Source organism: Pseudophryne corroboree, chromosome 2 (genome assembly GCF_028390025.1).
Source record: "Pseudophryne corroboree isolate aPseCor3 chromosome 2, aPseCor3.hap2, whole genome shotgun sequence".
Classification (NCBI taxonomy): domain Eukaryota; kingdom Metazoa; phylum Chordata; class Amphibia; order Anura; family Myobatrachidae; genus Pseudophryne; species Pseudophryne corroboree.
The window spans coordinates 600,188,900-600,214,500 of NC_086445.1; the positions used below are offsets into that span (position 1 = coordinate 600,188,900).

The 25,601-nt window shown below is 47.3% G+C and overlaps 1 protein-coding gene across 3 annotated transcripts in view; it reads left to right on the forward strand.

Annotated features, from left to right (window-relative positions):
- Positions 1-22,212, forward strand: part of WASF2 (WASP family member 2) — a 136,857-nt gene extending 114,645 nt beyond the window's left edge. For all 3 annotated transcript variants that reach the window (XM_063954693.1, XM_063954692.1, XM_063954694.1), the window contains exons 6-9: positions 3,216-3,346; positions 3,709-3,855; positions 17,889-18,355; positions 19,597-22,212. In XM_063954693.1, the coding sequence (XP_063810763.1) occupies positions 3,216-3,346; positions 3,709-3,855; positions 17,889-18,355; positions 19,597-19,754 (903 nt within the window). In that variant the 3' untranslated portion in view covers positions 19,755-22,212. The remainder of the gene's footprint in view (positions 1-3,215; positions 3,347-3,708; positions 3,856-17,888; positions 18,356-19,596) is intronic.
- The last annotated feature ends 3,389 nt before the right edge of the window (positions 22,213-25,601 follow it).

Genomic DNA, 25,601 nt, shown 5'->3' on the forward strand with positions numbered 1-25,601 from the left:
GAGCAGTGATTGCGAACCTGGAAGAAGGGACTACATGATGTCTCGGGACATCATGGATGCTTACCTTCATGTCCCAATTACCCTTCTCACCAAGGGTACCTCAGGTTTATGGTACAGAACTGTCACTATCAGTTTCAGACGCTGCCGTATGGATGGTCCACGGCACCCTGGGTCTTTACCAAGGTAATGGCCGAAATGATGATACTCCTTCGAAGGAAGGGAATTTTAGTTATCCCTTACTTGGACGATTCCCTGATAAGGGTAAGATCCAGGGAACAGTTGGAGGTCGGTGTAGCACTATCTCAGGTAGTGTTGCGGCAGCACGATTGGATTCTCAATATTCCAAAATCGCAGCTGATTCCGACAACTCGTCTTCTGTTCCTAGGGATGATCCTGGACACAGTCCAGAAAAAGGTGTTTCTCCCGGAGGAGAAAGTCAGGGAGTTATCCGAGCTAGTCGGGAACCTCCTATAACCGAGCCAAGTCTCAGTACATCAATGAAATGGTTCTGGGAATAAATGGTGGCTTCCTACGAAGCAATCCCATTCGGCAGATTCCACGCAAGAACTTTCCAGTGGGACCTGCTGGACAAATGGTCCGGGTCGCATCTTCAGATGCATCAGCGGATAACCCTGTCACCAAGCACAAGGGTGTCTCTCCTGTGGTGGTTGCAGAGTGCTCATCTTCTAGAAGGCCGCACATTCAGGACTGGGTCCTGGTGACCACGGATGCCAGCCTGCGAGGCTGGGGAGCAGTCACACAGGGAAGGAATTTCCAGAGCTTATGGTCAAGCCTGGAGACATCACTTCTCATAAATATCCTGAAGCTAAGGGCCATTTACAATGCTCTAAGCTCAGCAAGACCTCTGCTTCAAGGTCACCCGGAGTTGATCCATTCGGACAACATCACGGCAGTCACCCACGTAAACAGACAGGGTGACACAAGAAGCAGGAGGGCAATGGCAGAAGCTGCAAGGATTCTTCGCTGGGCGGAAAATCATGTGATAGCACTGTCAGCAGTATTCATTCCGGGAGTGGACAACTGGGAAGCAGACTTCCTCAGCAGACACGACCTCCACCCGGGAGAGTGGGGACTTCACCCAGAAGTCTTCCACATGTTTATAAAACTCGACAAGTATTGCGCCAGGTCAAGGGACCCTCAGGCAATAGCTGTAGACGCTCTGGTAACACAGTGGGTGTACCAGTCAGTGTATGTGTTCCCTCCTCTGCCTCTCATACCCAAGGTACTGAGAATTATAAGATGGAGAGGAGTAAGCACTATATTCGTGGCTCCGGATTGGCCAAGAAGGACTTGGTAACCGGAACTTCAAGAGATGCTCACGGAGGATCCGTGGCCTCTACCTCTAAGAAGGGACCTGCTCCAGCAAGGACCCTGTCTGTTCCAAGACTTACCGCGGCTGCGTTTGACGGCATGGCGGTTGAACGCCGGATCCTGAAGGAGAAAGGCATTCCGGATGAAGTCATTCCTATCCTGATCAAAGCCAGGAAAGATATAACCGCAAAACATTATCACCGCATTTGGCGAAAGTATGTTGCGTGGTGCGAGGCCAGTAAGGTCCCGACGGAGGAATTTTCAACTAGGTCGATTCCTACATTTCCTGCAAACAGGAGTGTCTATGGGCCTGAAATGGGGGTCAATTAAGGTTCAAATTTCGGCCCTGTCAATTTTCTTCCAAAAAGAACTAGCTTCAGTCCCTGAAGTTCAGACGTTTGTGAAAGGGGTACTGTATATACAGCCTCCTTTTGTGCCTCCAGTGGCACCTTGGGATCTAAATGTAGTTTTTTTCTGTTCCAAAAGTCACATTGGTTTGAACCACTTAAATATGTGGAGTTAAAATATCTCACATGGAAAGTGGTCATGCTGTTGGCCCTGGCCTGGGCCAGGTGCGTGTCAGAATTGGCGGCTTTATCCTGTAAAAGCCCTCATCTGATTTTCCATTCGGACAGGGCGGAATTGAGGACTTGTCCTCAGTTTCTCCCTAAGGTGGTTTTCAGCGTTTCACCTGAATCAACCTATTGTGGTGCCTGCGGCTACTAGGGACTTGGAGGACTCCAAGTTGCTAGACGTTGTCAGAGCCCTGGAAATATAGGTTTCTGGAACGGCTGGAGTCAGAAAATCTGACTCCGTTGTTTATTCTGTATGCACCCAACAAGCTGGGTGCTCCTGCTTCTAAGCAGACTATTGCTCGTTGGATTTGTAGTACAATTCAGCTTGCACATTCTGTGGCAGGCCTGCCACAGCCAAAATCTGTAAAAGCCCATTCCACAAGGAAGGTGGGCTCATCTTGGGCGGCTGCCCGAGGGGTCTCGGCTTTACAACTTTGCCGAGCAGCTACTTGGTCAGGAGCAAATACGTTTGTAAAATTCTACAAATTTGATACCCTGGCTGAGGAGGACCTGGAGTTCTCTCATTTGGTGCTGCAGAGTCATCCGCACTCTCCCGCCCGTTTGGGAGCTTTGGTATAATCCCCATGGTCCTTACGGAGTCCCCAGCATCCACTTAGGACGTTAGAGAAAATAAGAATTTACTTACCGATAATTCTATTTCTCGTAGTCCGTAGTGGATGCTGGGCGCCCATCCCAAGTGCGGATTGTCTGCAATACTGGTACATAGTTATTGTTACCAAAAAAATCGGGTTATTGCTGTAGTGAGCCATCTTTTCTAGAGGCTCCTCTGTTATCATGCTGTTATATGGTGTGATTGGTGTGGCTGGTATGAGTCTTACCCGGGATTCAAAATCCTTCCTTATTGTGTACGCTCATCCGGGCACAGTATCCTAACTGAGGCTTGGAGGAGGGTCATGGGGGGAGGAGCCAGTGCACACCAGGTAGTTCTAAAGCTTTACTTTTGTGCCCAGTCTCCTGCGGAGCCGCTATTCCCCATGGTCCTTACGGAGTCCCCAGCATCCACTTAGGACTACGAGAAATAGAATTATCGGTAAGTAAATTCTTATTTTTTATTATGATTTTCTGATGGGTAGGAGAAAATACAGTTTAATATATGGATGTTTATTAAAATCTGCTTCTGGAAAGCATTTAAAAACTCACCTCAGCGGTGCTTGTGTACAGAAGGAAAGCTGTCTTATAGAGCCGAGAAGGGAGGCAGAGGAGAGGCCATACACCGCTCATTATTGGAACGTTTACAATCAAATCGTTTAGTTGTCGAATATAAAAACCTACCATGCTTTTTTACAGAGAGAAAAGAAAGACAATCCCAACCGCGGCAATGTAAATCCTCGTAAGATCCGCACACGGAAAGATGAATGGGAGAAGAAGAAGATGGGGCAGGAATTTATGGATGCCTCAGAGAAGGAGCAGAATGATGGGTGTGCACATGTCTATTTATAAAGACTTTGCTATACTAGATTATGGTTACTAGTACTTAACGATGTGCAGAGTTATGCTTTGCACACACTAGACAACTCGCAAACTACGCGATGTCGTCAGTAGCAGGATCCAACGAGGGTGCCGGCATCGGCAAGTGCATACACACTTACTGATGCCGGCAGCGACTAACAGTGGCGGTGAAGGGGGGGGGGGGGGGTTCATGCTGACATAGTGCATACACACTGGACAATATCTTGAACGATGTGTCCGAATCTGGCACATCGTCTAGTGTGTACGCACCTTTAGCGTGGTATATTTGTCATTGGTAATAAAGATATATCTTTAACTTTGTGCTCTTTAGGTTCCAGGTAAATCAAAATGGATCTCTCAGTCCTATGGATGGGGGAGATATAGTTCAGTATCTTCCTCCACCTCCAAATGAAGACGTCATACCAATCCCACCTCCAGCTCCTGATGACTTTCTGCCACCTCCTCCTGCAGAATTCAGGTAAGTAATTAACTGGCAATTTTATTTTTTTATTAAGCCATGTGCCTTTTACAATGATACTTTGAGTCTCTACAATTAATACATGTATACTATAATGCACAAGTGGTCATATTGTTAAGACTAAAATAAAAGACATTGGTCTACCATATTCCGACCTTCAGAAATTGTAAATGTGAAGGGAACAGGAGTAAAATAAAGCATCCTTGCTGGCCACAATAGTGGCACAGACTTCCTGGATCAGTCACCCCCTCATGTCATCTTCTAAGAAGACACTGTTATAGTAAAGGTATCCAATCCAGAATCCATTATTAAGGTGTAAGTGAATTTGCAATTTACACCTCGGATGGTAAGGAGCAATGCAAATGGCGGAACTTTCATTTTTCTATTTGCAAACTGATGACCCCTGGTACTCTGCATTGTTTAATGGACATGTAATTTAAGAGACCTTCCAAAGCATTAGTGTCTTATTTGCTTCAATGTTATTTGTTGGGTGACTTGTTGACATGTTAGACAGTTAATGCAAAAATGTCTGCACCAAACCTGGCTCCCTATGACAAAACTTGGGTTGGGATCTCATGATTAGGACCCCCATCGTTAGGGAGAGCTTCTTGCCTGTACATGGTAAGAAGATCAGCAATACAGATAGTGTAATGGTTAGCATTACCTGCCTCCCATAGTGTTTGATTCCCACCATGGCTCTAAGCCACCCCTCCTATGCCTGTGTGGGTTTCCTTCTGGGTACTCCAGTTTCATCCGGCAATTCAAAACTATACTGGTGGGTTAATTAGCTCCCGCCCAAAAATTTTTACCTTAGTGTGTACGTATGTGCATGTACATGTGTTTAGGGCAGAATAGATGGGCCAAGTGGTTCTTATTTGCCGTCAAATTCTATGTTTGCCTGCCTCTGCAGGAGATTCATGTACTGGGTAGTTGGTTTCTTCCTAGATTTGTTTCTAGATTTCACCTTTACTTAGAGCATAGGTTCTCAGACGTGGTCCTCAAGGCACCCCAATGGTCCAGGTCTTAAGTTTATCCATACTTGGCCACAGGTGACTTAATTAGCACCTCAGTCAATTTGATTTAACCATCTGCTGAGCCATGGATATACCTAAAACCTGGACCGTTTGGGTGCCTTGAGAACAACGTTTGAGAACCTCTGACTTAGAGACATTTCTGCTGCGGGGTACACTGGGCTCCACAGGAATGACATTGGGGTGTAGAGTAGGATCTTGATCCGAGGCACCAACAGGCTCAAAGCTTTGACCTCCTTCTTAAGATGCATAGTGCCGCCTCCTCTATAACCCCGCCTCCGTGCACAGGAGCTCCGTTTTGTAGTTGGTGCCATACAGTAAGCAGGCATACAACAGGGGGGCTGCTCCAGCAGCCCTTAGAGAAGCTTTTAACGAATATTGAAGACTTCAAGGGCTGCAGCAGAGACACTGACTGTGTTAGATGTCAGTCAGACATCTCCTGCTGCAGCTCCATCACCTCCCCCAGCGGCACTGTACACGCCCGCACCCTGGTTGCCGGGTACCTACAGCGGAGGCTTCGGTTTAATTCCAAGTTAGTCACACACACACGACCGCTGTTCTCACGGATCGCGTGGCCGCACTCAGGGAGGAGGTAAGGGGTCCCCTCGACGGGACCCGCTGTAAATCGCGCGGCCGGTGGGAGGTGGGCCGCTCACGCTGGTGTGGACACTGTGGTAGTACAGGGACCCCACTAGACCACCAGGGCATGGGCACAGGTCGGTTTTCTCTCATAAAACAGTTTTTTATTAAGCCCCCAGTACCCGGTGGTGAAGTCCAGCAAGGGGATAAGGCTTTGACCTGTAGCCTCTCCCCCAGCCCCAGGGCACCATTTAGAGTAAATGTTCCCGCCCTGGAGCTGCATATCTCTCTCCCTCACTCCCTGTCAGCGTTTGGGCGCCGTTATTACAAGCCGAGCTGATCCTGGGACAGTTGTGGGCAAATTCTCCTCTGTAAAGCCGCCTGCATGTCAGCGCTGTGCATTTTACAGGACACTTCAGTATTCTACATGTCTGCTGACAGTGTTGGTTAAGAAAAGGTGCATTTAGTCATGGTTATTTAGTACAAGTACCCTGTGATATACATTTAGTCTTTATTGTGCATTGTTATATCTATTAAGTGTATAGCTATATATAGTACTACTCTGTATTACTAGTCCAGTGCAGTTTTATTGCATGTCATAATTTCTGCATTGTACAAACTGTGACTCTGTGTGTGTGTGTGTGTGTGTATATAGATGCTGTGTGACCTCCATTTCGTGTATTTCACTCAGATTGCTATCCCTATATTCTATAACCTGAGGGGGCTAAGTGTGTCAGGTTTATCATAATATAGGCAGTTCACAGGATATACTCGGTGTGTATTTTTCTCTGTGATTTTTAGTCACCATATACCTCTTGAATTCCCTGTTTGTGCTGATACACTGCACAGGGGGTTCTTGTCGGGTATTGTGCTGCTGATATTGTACTGTGTTGCCTTGCATTGAACTTTTGATTATGTCGGCTTCAAAGAGCAACGGAGCTGGGGCTGATCCCACATTGCGTGGTGCTGACGCTGCAGACACATTTGAGGATAACATAGCAGCTGAGGGTTCAGGTTCTGGGGGTTCCTTTCCCCTCCAATGGGACTGTAGCAACGGGGGTGCAAAATGACCCACCTTGGGCTACCTTCTCCACGCTATTGAATACGCTGGTAACTAGACTAACGCCCCCTATAGGACCTCCTGTGCCGTTATAACCGCTTGTGGTCCCCGCGGTTAACCCGCTGTGGGCAGATCAACTGTCCAATCAGTTACAGCAATTGAACCAATCACTGACTGCTCAAAAGTCTAACCCTCGCCCACCTAAGACCAAGGGGTCCTCTGAGCGGGCAATTACTTCCTCACAATCCACCATCGTCCCAGACACCTCGTCTGATGAGGATGGCCTTTATACGGACCCCACAGAGATTCTGATCCCGATGCTTCTGATGGGGAAGTTGTTTCGCAGGTGGATGTTCCTGACTTGTTAGAGGCTATCAGGCTTATTCTTCAGGTTGATGATGAACCGGAGCCTGACGCTGCCCCTAAGAAACCGGACAGGTTTAAACGTCAGAAGGTGGTTAAACAAGTTTTACCTCACTCTGAACATTTAGTTGTCATACGTCAGGAGTCTTGGGAAAATCCAGGAAAGAAGTTCACGCCTTACAAGAAGATGCTGTCTCGCTACCCCCTCGCTGCGGAGCTTAGTAAACATTGGGAAACACCCCCGCCAGTGGATTCGCAAGTGGCGCGGCTGGTAGTATCCTCAGCTCTGCCTGTAACTACCGTCACGTCCGTGAGAGAGCCGACGGACAAGCATGTGGAGGGTTGTTTGAAGGCAATCTACACCCTAAACCAGAGGTTCTCAAACTCTGTCCTCGGGGGCCCACACAGTGCATGTTTTGCAGGTCTCCTCACAGAATCGCAAGTGAAATAATTAGCTCCACCTGTGGACCTTTTAAAATGTGTCAGTGAGTAATTAATACACCTGTGCACCTGCTGGGTTACCTGCAAAACATGCACTGTGTGGGCTCCCGAGGACCGAGTTTGAGAACCTCTGCCCTAAACGGTGCGGTGCATAGGCCCACTATTGCAGCGACATGGGCTGCAGAAGCTGTGAAAGTGTGGGCTCAGGAGCTGGAGGCGGAGTTGCCTTCCAATGCTTCTGATCATGCTAGACCATGCCTGTCGTATATTGTTACAGCGTCTCATTACATTAAAGAGGCGACTGCCAAGGTTTCTACTGCGTCCATTTTGGCTCGCCAAATTCTCTGGTTACGGTCCTGGTCTGTGGACATGGACTCTAAGAAAACCCTGGAAGTACTCCCCTTCAAGGGAGACATTCTTTTTGGAGAATACCTCAGCAAGATAGTGGCTGACTTAGCGTCTGCTAAAACAGCATGTCTTCCTAGTACTGCTCCTTCGGTGCCGAAGGCTAAGAGTACTTCCTTTCACTCCTTTCTTCCTTCAGGGAAAGCTAAAGGTCAAGGGTACCCAAAACAGGTTCGCACTTCCAAACCCAATAAGCCCAAACCCAAACGGGCCTGGGCTGCCCGTCAGCCTGCTTCCAAAACTGACAAGCCTGCTTCATGACGGGGCGGGCCTCCCTCTGGGGGGTCCCAGAGTGGGGGGCCGACTTCTAGGGTTTACCCAGGAATAGTTGAAGACCACTTCCGATGCCTGGGTACGGGAAGTCGTCACTCGAGGTTACGCCGTATCCTTCAAGAATTGTCCCACTCAGCGATTTTACCAGACAGATGTCCCTTCGGATCAGGTGAAGGCAAAAATTCTTCATTCGGTGGTACAGGAGTGGTAGTATAGGTGCCTCTGGCTCAGAGAGGCAAGGGGTACTATTCACCGCTGTTCCTAGTCCCGAAACCGAATCGGTCTTTCCGACCCATTCTCAACCTCAAGTCCTTGATCAAATTTGTGAAAGTCTCCAAGTTTCGTATGGAAACTCTTCGCTCTATTGTACTGGCCTTGGAGCCTGGGGACTATATGGTCTCACTGGACATACAGGATGCTTATCTGCATATTACCATTGCAGTGTCGCATCAGCAGTACCTGAGGTTTGCGGTTGGCAACCTCCATTACCAATTTCGGGTGTTACCTTTTGGTTTGACCACGGCTCCACGAGTCTTCACCAAGGTCATGGCGGTAATGACGGCTGTACTCCGCCGTCAAGGGGTGAGGCTCCTTCCATACTTGGAAGACTTGTTGATCCTGGTAAATTCTCCAGAGATTCTCCTACGCCATCTGGATCTGACTATCCAGTTTCTGCAAGCCCACGGGTGGCTCATCAACTGGAAGAAATCCTCCCTGGTCCCTGCTCAGAGCATGGTGCACCTGGGGGCGTTGTTGGACACTCAAAACTTCAGGACAGGATTCGATGCTTCCTATCTCGTCCGCAAGTGTCGATACGTTCGGTAATGCAAGTGCTAGGTCTCATGGTGTCTGCTTTCGACATGGTGGAGTACGCTCCATTCCATTCCCGGCCTCTCCAGAGGCTGATTCTTGCCAAGTGGGATGGCCTGCCTCACCGGATCAGGTCTCAAATGATCTTTGTCTCCGGAGGTCCGTCTGTCACGGAGCTGGTGGCTTCGGGACCAACGATTGAGCAGGGGTCGTCCCTTCTGGATCTCCAACAGGGTCCTTCTGACGCCGGACGCCAGTCTGAGGGGTTGGGGCGCGGTTTTGGAGCAACACTTCCTTCAGGGTCAGTGGACCAGGGAGAAGTTTCTCCTCCCGATAAACATTCTGGAATTGCGGGCGGTGTTCAACTCATTAAACTTGGCCCAGCATTTAATACAGAACAGACCTGTTCAAGTACAGTCTGACAACGTCACCACGGTGGCGTACATCAATCATCTAGGCGGCATTCGAAGCCGCATGGCAATGAGGGAAGTATCACAGATTCTTCAGTGGGCAGAACGCCATCTGCCAGCCTTATCGGCAGTGTTCATTCCGGGGGTCCTAAACTGGGAAGCGGACTTTCTCAGTCGTCAGGACGTACACGCTGGAGAGTGGAGCCTTCATCCAGAAGTGTTTCAACTCCTCCTCGTGGACAGGTGGGGCCTTCAAGATGTGGACCTGATGGCGTCTCGACACAATCACAAGGCTCTGGTCTTCGGAGCAAGGACAAGGGATCCTCAAGCAGCGTCCGTGGACGCATTGGCAATTCCATGGAACTTTCTGCTGTCATACGGGTTCCCTCCGGTGTCACTCCTGCCCAGAGTAATAAGGAAGTTCAAGCAAGAAGGAGGAATCCTACTTCTGATCGCTCCAGTGTGACCCAGACTGCATTGGTTCTCAGACCTTCAGAATCTCTCGATAGAGCATCCTCTTCTACTTCCATAGCGCCCGGATCTCCTCGTTCAGGGCACCTGTGTATATCCGGATTTAGCCCGGTTGGCTTTGACAGCGTGGCTCTTGAAGCTTCCGTCTTGAGGCGGTTATTCAAACCATGTTGCAGGCCCAGGAACCGGCTTCTGCTCGTATTTACCATAGGGTCTGGAATTCTTACTTTGCTTGGTGCGCATCTAACAATCATGACGCTTACAAGTTTAGTACGGCCAAACTTTTGGCCTTTCTACAACAGGGCCTGGACTTGGGCCTTCGTCTGGCCTCCATCAAGGTTCATATTTCTCTATCGTCCTAAGTGGATGCTGGGGTTCCTGAAAGGACCATGGGGAATAGCGGCTCCGCAGGAGACAGGGCACAAAAAAGTAAAGCTTTTACCAGATCAGGTGGTGTGCACTGGCTCCTCCCCCTATGACCCTCCTCCAGACTCCAGTTAGATTTTTGTGCCCGGCCGAGAAGGGTGCAATCTAGGTGGCTCTCCTAAAGAGCTGCTTAGAGAAAGTTTAGCTTAGGTTTTTTACTTTACAGTGAGTCCTGCTGGCAACAGGATCACTGCAACGAGGGACTTAGGGGAGAAGTAGTGAACTCACCTGCGTGCAGAGTGGATTTGCTGCTTGGCTACTGGACACTAGCTCCAGAGGGACGATCACAGGTACAGCCTGGATGGTCACCGGAGCCGCGCCGCCGGCCCCCTTGCAGACGCTGAAGAGAGAAGAGGTCCAAAATCGGCGGCTGAAGACTCCTCAGTCTTCTTAAGGTAGCGCACAGCACTGCAGCTGTGCGCCATTTTCCTCTCAGCACACTTCACACAACAGTCACTGAGGGTGCAGAGCGCTGGGGGGGGCGCTCTGAGAGGCAAATAAAAACCTTATTAGAGGCAAAAAATACCTCACATATAGCCCACAGAGGCTATATGGAGATATTTAACCCCTGCCTAACTTCAAAAATAGCGGGAGACGAGCCCGCCGAAAAAGGGGCGGGGCCTATCTCCTCAGCACACAGCGCCATTTTCTCTCACAGAAAAGCTGGAGAGAAGGCTCCCAGGCTCTCCCCTGCACTGCACTACAGAAACAGGGTTAAAACAGAGAGGGGGGGCACTGATTTTGGCGATATTGTATATATATAAAAGATGCTATAAGGGAGAAACACTTATATAAGGTTGTCCCTATATAATTATAGCGTTTTTGGTGTGTGCTGGCAGACTCTCCCTCTGTCTCCCCAAAGGGCTAGTGGGTCCTGTCCTCTGTCAGAGCATTCCCGGTGTGTGTGCTGTGTGTCGGTACGTGTGTGTCGACATGTATGAGGACGATGTTGGTGAGGAGGCGGAGAAATTGCCTGTAATGGTGATGTCACTCTCTAGGGAGTCGACACCGGAATGGATGGCTTATTTAGAGAATTACGTGAGAATGTCAACACGCTGCAAGGTCGGTTGACGACATGAGACGGCCGACAATCTATTAGGACCGGTCCAGGCGTCTCAGAAACACCGTCAGGGGTTTTAAAAACGCCCATTTACCTCAGTCGGTCGACACAGACACAGACACGGACACTGAATACAGTGTCGACGGTGAATAAACAAACGTATTTCTCATTAGGGCCACACGTTAAGGGCAATGAAGGAGGTGTTACGTGTTTCTGATACTACAAGTACCACAAGAAAGGGTATTATGTGGGAGTGAAAAAACTACCTGTAGTTTTTCCTGAATCAGATAAAATAAAATGAAGTGTGTGATGATGCGTAGGGTTACCCCGATAGCAGATATTGGCGTTATACCCTTTCCCGCCAGAAATTAGGGTACGTTGGGAAACACCCCTTAGGGTGATAAGGCGCTCACACGCTTATCAAGTGGCGTTACCGTCTTCAGATACGGCCGCCTTCAAGGAGCCAGCTGATAGGAAGCTGGAAAAATATCCTAAAAAGTATATACACACATACGGTGGTTATACTGCGACCAGCGATCGCCATCAGCCTGGAGATGCAGTGCTGGGTTGGCTTGGTCGGATTCCCTGACTGAAAATATTTTATTCATGTAGAGCATTTAATAGGATGCATTCTATATATATGTATGTGAGATGCACAGAGGGATATTTGCTCTCTGGCATCAAGATAAGTGCGTTGTCCATATCTCCCAGAAGATGTCAGGGACACGACAGTGGTCAGGTGATACAGATCCCATACGGCAGATGGAAGTATTGCTCTATAAAGGGAAGGAGTTATTTGGGGGTCGGTCCATCGGACCTGGGGACCACAGCAACAGCTGGGAAATCCAACCCTTTTTACCCCAAGTTACATCTCAGCTAAAAAAGACACCGTCTTTTCAGCCTCAATCTTTCCTTTCCCATGAGGGCATGCAGGCAAAAGGCCAGTCATATCTGCCCAGACATAGAGGTAAGGGAAGTAGACTGCAGCAGGCAGCCCTTTCCCAGGAAAAGAAGCCCTCCACCGCGTCTGCCAAGTCCTCAGCATGACGCTGGGGCCGTGCAAGCGGACTCAAGGTGGGGGGGTAGTCTCAAGAGTCTCAGGGCGCAGTGGGATCACTCGCAAGTTGACCCCTAGATCGTACGAGTATTATCCCAGGGGTAAAGATTGGAGAGTCGAGACATCTTCTCCTCGCAGGTTCCTGAAGTCTGCTTTACCAACGGCTCCCTCCGACAGGGAGGCAGCATTGGAAACAATTCACAAGCTGTATATCCAGCAGGTGATAATCAAAGTACCCCTCCTACGACAAGGAAAAGGGTATTATTTTTCCACACTATATTGTGGTACTGAAGCCAGACGGCTTGGTGACACATAGTCTAAATCTAAAATGTTTTGAACACTTACATAAAAGGTTCAAATCGAGATAAAGTCACTCAGAGCAGTGATAGCGAACCGGAAAAAAGGGGACTATATGGTGTCCCTGGACATCAAGGATTACCTCCATGTCCAAATTTTGTCCTTCTCATCAAGGGTACCTCTGGTTCGTGGTACAGAACTGTCAATATCAGTTTCAGACGATGCCGTTTGAATTATCCACGGCACCCCGGGCCTTTTTACCAAGGTAATGGCCGAAAAGATGTTTCTTCAAAGAAAAAAAAGGCATCTAAATTATCCCTTACTTGCACGACCTAAAAAGGGCAAGTTCCAGAGAACAGTTGGAGGTCGGAAGAGCACTATCTAAAGTAGTTCTTCGACGGCACGACTGGATTCTAAATATTCCAAGAATCGCAGCTGTTTTCCGACGATACGTCTGCTGTTCCTAGGGATGATTCTGGACACGGTTCAGAAAAAGGTTTTTCTTCCCGAGGAAAAAGCCAAGGAGTTATCCGACCTGTCAGGAACCTCCTAAAACCAGGAAAGGTGTCTGTACATCAATGCACAAGAGTCCTGGGAAAAATGGTGGCTTTTTACGAAGCAATTCCATTCGGCAGATTCCATGCAAGAATTTTCCAAAGGGATCTGTTGGACAAATGGTCAGGGTCGCATCCTCAGATGCACCTGCGAATAACCCTGTCGCCAAGGACAAGGGTATATCTTCTGTGGTGGTTGCAAAAGGCTCATCTATTGGAGGGCCGCAGATTCGGCATACAGGATTTGATCCTGGTGACCACGGACGCCAGCCTGAGAGGTTGGGGAGCAGTCACACAAGGAAGAAACTTCCAGGGGGTATGGACGAACCTGGAAAAGTCTCTTCACATAAACATTCTGGTACTAAGAGCAATCTAAAATGCTCTAAGCCAGGCGGAACCACTCCTGCAAGGAAAACCGGTGTTGATTCAGTCGGACAACATCACGGCGGTCGCCCATGTAAACAGACAGGGCGGCACAAGAAGCAGGAGTGCAATGGCAGAAGCTGCCAAGATTCTTCGCTGGGCGGAGAATCACGTAATAGCACTGTCAGCAGTGTTCTTCCCGGGCGTGGACAACTGGGAAGCAGACTTCCTCAGCAGACACGATATTCACCCGGGAGAGTGGGGTCTTCATCCTGAAGTCTTCCACATGCTAATAAACTGTTGGGAAAGACCAATGGTAGACATGATGGCGTCTCGCCTCAACAAGAAACTGGACAAGTATTGCGCCAGGTCAAGAGATCCACAGGCAATAGCTGTGGACGCACTGGTAACACCTTGAGTGTACAAATCAGTATATGTGTTTCCTCCTCTGCCTCTCATACCAAAGGTATTGAAGATTATACGGTGAAGAGGAGTAAGAACAATACTAGTGGTTCCGGATTGGCCAAGAAGGACTTGGTACCCGGAACTTCAAGAGTTGGTCACGGACGACCCGTGCCCTCTACTTCTGAGAAGGGACCTGCTACAACAGGGTCCCTGTCTCTTTCAAGACTTACCGCGGCTGCGTTTGACGGCATGGCGGTTGAACGCCAGATCCTAAAAGGGAAAGGCATTCCAGAAGAAGTCATTCCTACCTTGATTAAGGCAAGGAAGGAAGTCACCGCGAAACATTATCACCGCATTTGGCGAAAATATGTCGCGTGGTGCGAGGATCGGAGTGTTCCGACGGAGGAATTTCAACTGGGTCGTTTCCTACATTTCCTACAATCAGGATTGTCTATGGGTCTCAAATTGAGATCTATTAAGGTTCAAATTTCGGCCCTGTCAATATTCTTCCAAAAAGAATTGGCCTCAGTTCCTGAGGTACAGACTTTTGTTAAAGGAGTACTGCATATACAGCCTCCTGTGGTGCCTCCGGTGGCACCGTGGGATCTAAATGTAGTTTTAGATTTCCTCAAATCCCATTGGTTTGAACCATTGAAAAAGGTGGATTTTAAATATCTCACATGGAAAGTGACTATGTTACTGGCCCTGGCTTCCGCCAGGAGAGTATCTGAATTGGCGGCTTTATCTTATAAAAGCCCTTATCTAATCTTCCATTCGGATAGGGCAGAACTGAGGACTCGTCCGCATTTTCTCCCTAAGGTGGTATCAGCGTTTCACCTGAACCAACCTATTGTGGTGCCTGCGGCCACTGGCGACTTGGAGGACTCCAAGTTGTTGGACGTTGTCAGAGCCTTAAAAATATACATTTCAAGGACGGCTGAAGTCAGAAAATCTGACTCGCTGTTGATACTATATGCACCCAACAAGTTGGGTGCCCCTGCTTCTAAGCAGACGATTGCTCGTTGGATTTGTAACACAATTCAACTTGCTCATTCTGTGGCAGGCCTGCCACAGCCTAAATCTGTTAAGGCCCATTCCACAAGGAAGGTGGGCTCATCTTGGGCGGCTGCCCGAGGGGTCTCGGCATTACAATTCTGCCGAGCAGCTACGTGGTCGGGGGAAAACACGTTTGTAAACTTCTACAAATTTGATACCCTGGCAAAAGAGGACTTGGAATTCTCTCATTCGGTGCTGCAGAGTCATCCGCACTCTCCCGCCCGTTTGGGAGCTTTGGTATAATCCCCATGGTCCTTTCAGGAACCCCAGCATCCACTTAGGACGATAGAGAAAATAAGAATTTACTTACCGATAATTCTATTTCTCGGAGTCCGTAGTGGATGCTGGGCGCCCATCCCAAGTGCGGATTATCTGCAATACTGTACATAGTTATTGTTAACAAATTCGGGTTATATTGTTAAGGAGCCATCTTTAAGAGGCTCTTTGTGTTATCATACTGTTAACTGGGTTTAGATCACAAGTTGTACGGTGTGATTGGTGTGGCTGGTATGAGTCTTACCCGGGATTCAAATTGCCTCCCTTATTGTGTACGCTCGTCCGGGCACAGTACCTAACTGGAGTCTGGAGGAGGGTCATAGGGGGAGGAGCCAGTGCACACCACCTGATCTGGTAAAAGCTTTACTTTTTTGTGCCCTGTCTCCTGCGGAGCCGCTATTCCCCATGGTCCTTTCAGGAACCCCAGCATCCACTACGGACTCCGAGAAATAGAATTATCGGTAAGTAAATTCTTATTTTCTGCCTTGTCGGGTTGGTTTCAGAGAAAAATTGCACCTTTACCTGATGTACATACATTTACTCTGGGTGTGTTGCGGATTCAACCTCCCTATATCCCACCTGTGGCCCCTTGGGACTTGTCGGTGGTATTGGAGGCGTTGCAAGAGTCTCCGTTTGAGCCTCTTGAAGCTGCGGACCTTAAGTGGCTTTCTCTTAAGGTATTGTTCCTGCTGGCTATTGCATCTGCTAGAAGGGTGTCGGTTTTGGGTGCCTTGTCTTGTAGGTCACCATATCTGATTTTTCACTGTGATCGGGCGGTTCTTAGAACACGTCCCGGGTGTTTACCTAAGGTGGTGTCTTCGTTCCACCTTAATCAGGAGACTGGTTCCGGCCTTGGCCTCTCCTGAATTGTCTACCAAAGAGCGGTCTTTGGATGTGGTACAGGCTCTCCGTATCCGTGTGAAGAGAACTGCCTCCATCAGGAAGTCTGATTCTCTCCTTTGTTCTGTTTGGTTTTCACAAACGTGGCTGGCCTGCTCACAAGCAGACCCTGGCCAGATGGATTAGAATGGTGATTGCACATGCTTATGTACAGGCTGGCCTTCCAGCTCCTGCTACTATAAAGGCCCATTCTACTCGGTCGGTTGGACCTTCTTGGGCGGCCCGCAATTGAACAATTGTGCAAGGCGGCTACGTGGTCCTCGGTGAACACGTTCATAAGGTTCTATGCCTTCGATACTTCCGCCTCCAAGGATGCTTCCTTTGGACGCCGGGTTCTTATGCTTGCTACAGTGCGTCCCCTCCTATAAGGAACTGCTATAGGACATCCCCAATGTCATTCCTGTGGAGCCCAGTGTACCCCGCAGCAGAAAACGAGATTTATGGTAAGAACTTACCGTTGTTGAATCTTTCTGCGACGTACACTGGGCTCCACAGGGCGCCCACTCTGACCCACTTAGCTTCTTTGGGTTGGTATGGCATTAGCCGCTGACACCTTCTCCTGTCGTGAGAATGTGGTGTATGTGGCTACTAACAGTTGTCGTCTTTTACCTGCTACTGCATTGGACTGGTTAACAAAAACTGAGCTGTGACCAATCAAGGTAGCCTGCATGTGAATGGTGTGAGCTATGGTGGCCAATCCCGGGATCGGGGTCGGTGGGATCCCGGGATTTAGGGCCAAAAATGACCAGGATTCAATCCTGGGATTGGAAGGTCCAATCCCGGGGATTGAGGGATCAGCGTTGAGCGTCCACAAGATGCTCAGACGCTGCCCGGCTTCCTCCTTCCGGCTCCCCCAGCGCAGCATGAGGTCACGCTGCGCCGTCAGCCGTGCACTGAGGGAGTGCAGGAAGAGATCCCGCCCGCCCGCGGTATGCGGTTAGTAATGTGTGCGGGGCGAGGGGGCGGCCACACACTTAAAAGCCAATCCCTGAAATCCCGGGATTGGCCTTTTTTCAATCCCGATACCCGGGATTGAAAAAATGGCCTGGGATTGGCTTCCTTAGTGTGAGCCAATTTATACAATCTGGGTTACCTTTTAAAGCTGCTGATTAGTTGTGTATCTTGAGGCACACCTCAAGTTAGTGTCTACAGTGACTTGCAGGGCAGACGTTGAACTATTGTGAAAGGGGTTGACCCGCGAATAACCGGAGACCACGGTGCAGTGTGAAACTGGTATAGTTGCTAAGACCCGGGTCCAACACATTCAGTAAACTGGGAAAAAGAAGGGTCAAAGCCCCGGCTTTGATCTGATAGTGGTATTCGTTACCTCTGTCTGTTGAATACTGAAAGGAGGACATAACCCCTTTAGCGAGTGCTAAAGAGGTTATGTCTTGTGCCTTAATGGGGCCCTAAATATTTTAGCTATACCTAGTTTTACAAAGTTGGAGTTGACCTGTAAACTTTTGCTGCCCTTTTTATTAAAAACTAAAAATAAATCAATTTCACATAATCTCTAATTTTAATATATTATTATTTTTTGCTAGATTGAAGCCTGTTTCCCTACTAATTCTATAAGGGAACATTGATTAGAGTATGCGATTATGGGGAGTTGTATCAAGCCTTGTAGAGAGAGAAAGTTGAGTAGTTGTCCAAAACAACTGTCATTTCAAAGACTGTGCTAGATAAATGAGTTAGAGGGTGATTGTTTGCATTGAGCAACTTCTCCACTCTCTCCAAGGCTTGATACATCTTCTCCTAACTCCTTTTTTTTTCTTTCTCCTCTTTCTAATCCTCAGTGAACCTGGACCCTCTATTCGATCAAGCCTGGTTAGCCCAGCTCACCCTCCCCCAGCTCCTCCTATTGGTTCTCCTATTGGAGGAAGACCCAGTTTCTCTCCTCCCCTGGCTCCTCCACCACCTCCTCCTGCTGGATTATTCCCAGATACCACCTACCTTCCTCCCCCATCTCCACCAGCCAGCCTTCCCATTTCAGGATTTCCTGCTCCTCCTCCTCCTCCAGTACCTTCTTTAATGGATTATGCACCTGCATCTCCTGTCAGTCCTCCAGCTCCTATTTCTGGTGGCCCACCTCCGCCTCCTCCACCCCCACCACCTCCACCAGGTCCTCCACCTCCTGGTCCCCCACCTCCATCTTTTTTCCATTCAGAGAGAGGAGATTCTGCAGCACAGCCTTCCAAATCCAAAACTTCTCTGCCACCAGTGAGCGATGCTCTGAGCGACCTCTTGTCTGCCATCCGTCAAGGTACTTATACATTTCCTACCTTAATTACTATCTGCATTGCTACCCCCTATAATTGTCTTATCAAGTGTCTCCAGTCTATTGTAACTCACATGCAGGTTTTGTCTTTTTTTTTTTTCCCTTTCAGTTTTACTCTACTTTTTACTTGATTTTCTTTATCCACCTTCTCATAATATATTTATGATTTTGTATAGCCACTAAAAATTTTTCCAGAAGACACTCTATTGAGTCCCAGTAACAAATATGTACATATTGTAACTTGGCTGACATTAATCTGGAAAGTGTTCCATGATAGAATGATTTCTGATTGTTATTTTCAGTTAAGAGGAGTATGCAGTATCACTACCATACAGGGCAGTCTTAACATATAGGCACAGTGGGAAGCTGCCCAGGGTCCCACAATTCTACGGGCCTCCGAGCAGGGGCGGGTGATGGTCACGCAATCAGAGCAGCGAGGCACATTCTTTACCTGCCTCCCAGCCTGCAGCCAGACAGTGCTTGGCTGTCAGCATGCTGATTTGGTGGATGGCCGGAGCTGTCCAACAGTCAGACTGCAGACAGCCATTCACTGCATGGAAGCATGTGGAGAGATGGCGCAGGACCGCATGTGGGGCATTTTATGATTTTTTAGAATTAGTTCCTGTGAATGGATGTATAGGGGCCCCAGTGCATTGCTTTGCTCAGGGCGTACTATACTGTTAATATGGACCTGCTACCACAGCAGAGGGAGTACTGAGAGGGAGTACAGTGCTACCATTTTACCCATGACTCCCTGCATAAGTAGGATGAAAAAATGGTAGTGGTCTATGAAGGTCAAAACGCCTAGATTTGAGGAGCACTTTTTGCTATGTTGTAAAGATGTTAGCACCACAATTCAACAGTTATGTTAGCCAGACATTTCTATTTATATCATTGTCTAAGTAGTATATATTTCAACTTTTACAGCGGGATTTGGTAGTGGTCTTGCACAACCCAATCCTATTTTTTGATTTGTCTATCCTATTATTCTCCTTAATGTTGATTTATTTTATGCCTTTATCTCCATTATTTGTATTCTATATTATTCCATTTGGCAGTTGCAGTAATGACTGAAGGCTAAGTCTTAAATAAAATAAAGGCTGGACATTAGTGGATATCTTAAAGGTTTTTCTTCATCTTACATACTGTAGATTTTAATGAAAAAAACTATGATGACTTTTCTTCATGATTATATTTCTATTTGAGGATCTCTTTATCTTCTCCAGGTTTCCAGCTGCGCAAGGTGGAGGAACAGATGGAGCATGAGAAGCGAGATGTTGGAGGTAATGATGTGGCCACTATCCTGTCTCGTCGTATAGCCGTGGAGTACAGCGACTCAGAGGATGACTCTTCAGAATTTGATGAGGAGGAGTGGTCTGACTAAATGCAGGAGGAGTGTGGGCGGGAGGGAAGATCCGATTATATGTAAGGTTATTACTGCCAGAGAGAGAGAGAAGATCATCTTAAAGAGAGTTCCAAAACACAACCGTGAATGGATTGTATGTTAAAGAAATCCATGCTAGTCCATGCTAGTCAATGCTGGCCTAAACACTTTCAATTATGGGCATACATGGCTAGTGTTGGAACCTTTTGGTTGGCCTGTAAGGTCTGTTACCCCCAACCCGACAAGATAACATGGCGCACACCGGGAAAATAACTCTTCCTTCTTCTGACTAAATAATAGGGCATAACATACACCGCTTATCCAGTACGTTATCAGCCAATACAATGTTAGATATACTATATAGCATTTTCAGTAACGGCTGCATTGGAAAGTAGGATTTGAAGTTGGACTATTTACACACAACATGTTGTTCCTATGATAGAATCCAACCATCTCTGCTCCCCATGTACTGGTTATTAGCTTTACAGTTGTTAAAGTGTTAGTATGCATGCGTGTTCATGGTCAGTGCTGTCTAAGCTTCATTTAGTCACAACTTCATTCCCGTACTATAATACAGTGCTTTTCAGCTGATCTAAATCGCATCATCCATGTAAACACACTGTGTAAACATTCCTAAGAAGCGAGTTCTTGATGTACCACGGACACATGGACTAATATTTGCTCCTTTTAGTTTAATAAAAAAGAGAAACTGTGCCTTACATTAATGTCCCTGTTTACAGGGACCTTCTGCAGTTAAACAGCAATCACCACTGTATTGGACTATCCTAGTTATATTCAAATTGAAGTGGTGGCTGTAATGTATAATCACCTAGGAATGTGTCTGATTGGGAAATACATAAAAAATATAGACTGAAGAGACAGGATCTTATGTGTAACCTGCTTTATTTACTGTGGGACAGGTGAAGGATTATTCTATGCATATATTATAGATTATATTTAGCTATTGTAATAGTGCCTTTGTGTCAGCCCCAGTGGGGAATATATGCCCTTGATACAGAGTAGTTTAAGAATAAGCGGTCTGTCCCACTGGGGAGCAACCTGGTAATATGGGAACAAATCAACAAAATAATTATGTTTAATTTGTTGGGATAATGTATCTAGAGAGGAAGGTAATTTATTAGTCTTCTAAGGGGGGAATTATATTGTTTTGCACGTCCGCCGCTCCCATCTAAAGTGACCGGGTACTATCCAATTGTTTTTGGGCATCCATCACTGTAGCAGATGTCTTGCCTAAAATGCAGGGCTAAGCCATGAAAAGTGGCAGGTCGGGGTGCCGGCAGGGGGGTGAGTGCAACCAAGCCCCTTGCAGGCTCGCTATTCTGCAGGGTTGGTGGTTCGCTGTGCTCGCCACAGGTTCTATTCCCACTATATGGGTGTCGTGGACAGCCACGAGTGGGAATAGCCCTGGGCCTTAGCCGAGCTCACGGCATCTGTATGCTCACTGCCGGTCACCTGACTACATCACAAAGTGGCTTTTCCCGTCTAAAGTATCGGTTAAGGTGACCAAAAGCCCTACTTTGAGTGGATTTCTGCTCGCAACTCAGGAGACAGTGGGGGTAGTTCAGAGTTGATCGTAGATGTGCTAAATTTAGCACATCTACGATCAATTACTCAGACATGCGAGGGGACGCCCAGCACAGGACTAGTCTGCCCCGCATGTCTGGCTCTGCCTCCCCGCACAGGTACAAAAGTATCGCACAGCGACGATGCTTTTGTACCTGAGGAGTAGCGCTCTGGCAGGGAGCTACTGGCCGCGTCCCGGGTCGCAGCAGCTGCGTGTGACGTCACGCAGCCTGCCGCGGCCCGCCCACCCAACGGTCCGGACACGTTTCCGTTGTCCAGACCGCACCCTGCGCCGTTGGCACGCCCCCTCCCACCCCACGACCGCCTCTGCCTGTCAATCAGGCACAGTCGATCGCAGCCCAGAGATGCTCATAGCATCTCACTGGGCCCCGGGCTGCAGCGATCCAGTCTGAATTAGCCCTTGTGAGATGAAAGCCACAATTAGTAGTAAGTGCCCAAAAACAATTCAATAGCTCCCAGTCACTTTTATTGTGGCCGCAGCGCCCATCTAATGATTGCATTTTCCCCTAAAAGCTATGCAACAGTATTCAGTATTTGTCTACATACTATATGTGTATTTAAATGTACACAGGACCTATTTACTGAAGGTACATTTACAAAAAACTACAACACGTAAGGACTATTTTGTAGATTCTCTTACTATACTAGTTGAATGATGACCTACAGATCAAAAGTGCCTTAATTAAAGTTACTTGGGACTTGTGCCATAAGGGGATAATGTTTTATATTGCATGTCCCTGTCCTTCCCTATATGACTTGCATTTTTTGTTTTGCTAATGATATTGACCTGTAACTTCTTATTCTGTATATGTATCTCTTTAATAAGTGCTCTATAAAAATTTTAAATGACTTATCTTCTGTGTTTGTGTCATTGTGAACTTTGATACCCTCATGCAAGTAACTTGTCCTGTTTCAAATTGAAACCCGTATATCATAAGTATTGTACTGTAATATGAAAAGCATATTCAAAGTCACTTTTGGAGTTCCAAGACCTAAGTTACCGAAGCCATATAAAAAGGTCAAGGCAAGCCTGCCAACTATCCTAATATTATAAAGGGTATACCGTCTACCATTGGATGGTTAGATTGATATGGTCTCATCCATAGAATTAGCTATTTCAGGAAAACTTCAGTTTAGGTGTGTAACCTGAAACGTAGGCATAGCCAAACTGTTTCTTCTCCACCATCATTGTTTTTTGTGGGTTTTTTTTTTAAAAGAAGATGCATATAACTAGTCTCAGTGCAATTTGTAGTACTCTTCTGCTCTCTAATCCATTTCTCACCAGTTTTAAGTGAGTGGATATAGAATAAACTGTACCTTTTCAGATCATCAGAATGCTCACAGCATCTGGGATTAATCTACAGACATAAAGTTTCCACACACCTTTATTGTTTCCCTTCTACTTATATATAACCATACCTCCCATTATTTAGATATGTCATATCACTACAAAATAAGCACTGCACTTGATCCACCCAGTCTCAGCCAATCCATCCCAATCCCAGCCTTATCTGCACAGAAATGCCGTTTGGGAGGTTTGAGGACCAATCGGATGTTTACCCTGAAGCCTGGCCACAGACAATTAACAGATGCCATTGAAAAATTATAAGTACAATATTTCTGTAAGGAGCATAAATAGGAAGGAGAAGGGAGATGGTTGAAGAACCCTGTTAAGGAAGTAAAATACCCAGCAGAATGTAGTTGTGTATACAGAAGTGCATGTTCATATTTATTTTATGTCCTTTTTAGCCTGTGTTATGAATACAGCTTCATATAAATGACTCCCAAAATGAAGCAACCAGCCATATTGCAATATGCATCACCTATGTGTGTCCGGGGATTTGTCCAGTGTGGTTCTGTTTTGGCATTAAAAAAATAGTTTTGTCACTTTCATGCTTTTGTTTTCACTGTAACTTATAAATAATACTTTAAATGTTTGCTCCTTGCATGATTTGCAATTTCATGCTGTGTTTTTACAAATCTTCATAACAATGATGAACTTCCAATAATTAGCACCAGGGGGCACCAACAGCTCAGTGTTATGAACTTCTTTGTAATGTAAATCATCCATAATTTTTAGTGTACAATGTATATGTAAATATGTGATTGATTCACGAGGGAACAAGCGCTTGTTAGCTACTGCCAGGGACGAAGGGGGAGAGTGATAAAGTGCAGAGAGCTAAAGTACCAGGCAATCAGCTGCTAACTGCCTTGTTGGTGGTTTATCACTCTCCAAGGCTTAGTACATCTGCCCCTGATTCAGAATATTCTAATGGGGAAGGTCATCATTTTCCCCAAGAGCACAAATAAAGCTAGTTATGTGACTGTTAGAAGAGTGACTGTTCCTATAGGGATGTGCAGTGGTATTAATGAAAATGGGGAGGTTTTGTGCCTGCCGGAGCTGCAGTGACGTTGGGTAGACAACAGTAATGAAAAGGGGAGGGGGGGGGGGGGGGCAAAATCTCAGAAGTCTGACGTTCTGACAACTATAACAGTCACTTTTTAGCTCTGCCGTTTGGCAGGATACAATTCTCTATGGTTGATGAATAGAGGGAATTCACAAAACTGCTCTGCAAGATATCTCCTGGTTTTCATTTCATTAATTGTTCCCAGTCCTACCCCAGCCATACCACACAGTAGAATAAATTGGCAGCTGCTATCCTAGCAGACCTCCCAAACTATAAATTCTGCAAAATGCGTATATACAAATACAGTGCAGCACGGCTCTGTAGTACTGGGAGCCTGTATCACTGGAGTGTCACACTTTTTTGTATATCCGAAAACACTGCGTGTAAAAATTCCCAGAACTTTGCTTATTTCTCAAAACGTCCTAGAGGATGCTGGGGACGCTTCAAGAACCATGGGGTATAGACGGGATCCGCAGGAGACATGGGCACTTTAAGACTTTGAAAGGGGTGTGAACTGGCTTCTCCCTCTATGCCCCTCCTCCAGACTCCAGTTTAGAATCTGTGCCCAGGCAGACTTGATGCTGTACTGAGTTTCTCGGAAAATACTTTGTTAGGTTTTTTTATTTTCAGGGAGGCTGCTGGCAAAGGTCTCCCTACATCGTGGGACTTAGGGGAGAGAAGTCAGACCTACTTCTAGGGAGTTAAAGGCTCTGCTTCTTGGCTACAGGACACCATTAGCTCCTGAGGGTTTGGAACACTAGGTATGCCTAGGCATCCACTCCCAGAGCCCGCCGTCACCCCCATTGCAGAACCAGAAGTCAGAAGACCGGTGAGTAGAAGAAGATAGAAGACTTCAGTGACTGCTTTCTGAAGTACCGCACAGCGATCACGCTGCGCGCCATGCTCCCATACACAGCGGCACTACAGGGTGCAGGGGGGGGGGCACCCTGGGCAGCATCAAAACACCTCTTTAAAGGCTGGCAGAGTGATATTGAAGTGCCTTGGCACTAAATTCATACCCCCGCCGGCATTATTTGGTTGAAAAAGAGCGGGCTGAAGCGCGCCATGTAGGGGGCAGGGCTTAGCCCTCACAGCTCTCATCAGCGCCATTTTCTCTCCAGGAGTTGCAGAGACGCTGGTCCTTCCTCACCACTGCTATCACAAGTAACAGGGTGCAAAACTGGGGGAGGGAGAGGGGGGGTTTCAAAAATAAGTGATTGTAAAGTGCTGCAGGGTCTGAGGCTATATATAAAGTTTCAGAACCGGGACAGGCGCTGGGTTGTGAGCTGGCAAACTCCCTCTGTGTTTCTCTGACGGGCTTTACTGTGGGTCTGTCCCCCTTTTGGCCCAGTGTGTCTGTGGGTGTAGGTACAGGTGTGTCGGCATGTCTGAGGCGGAGTGCTCTTTCCAGGAGGAGACTGTGTTGGGGGCAGAAACGGCTGTGGGAGTGACCCTGTTGGCACCGCCGACTCCTGATTGGGTAAATGTGTTGAATGCTTTGAATGCTAATGTGGCTCTTATTAATAAGAGACTAGATAAATCTGAATCTCAGAACCAGGTATGGAAGAAATCGGTGGAGGATGTGTTATCACAGGTACAGACCCCCTGTTATCACAGTTAGCAGACACAGATACCGACACGGACACTGACTCCAGTGTCGACTATGGTGATACCAGATTAGACCCAAAATTGGCAAAAAGCATTCAGTACATGATTGTGGCAATAAAAGACGTGTTGCATATCACCGAGGACCCTGCAGTTCCTGATACTAGGGTCTGTTTGTTTAAGGGAAAGAAACCTGAGGTAACGTTTACTCCCTCTCATGTACTGAATG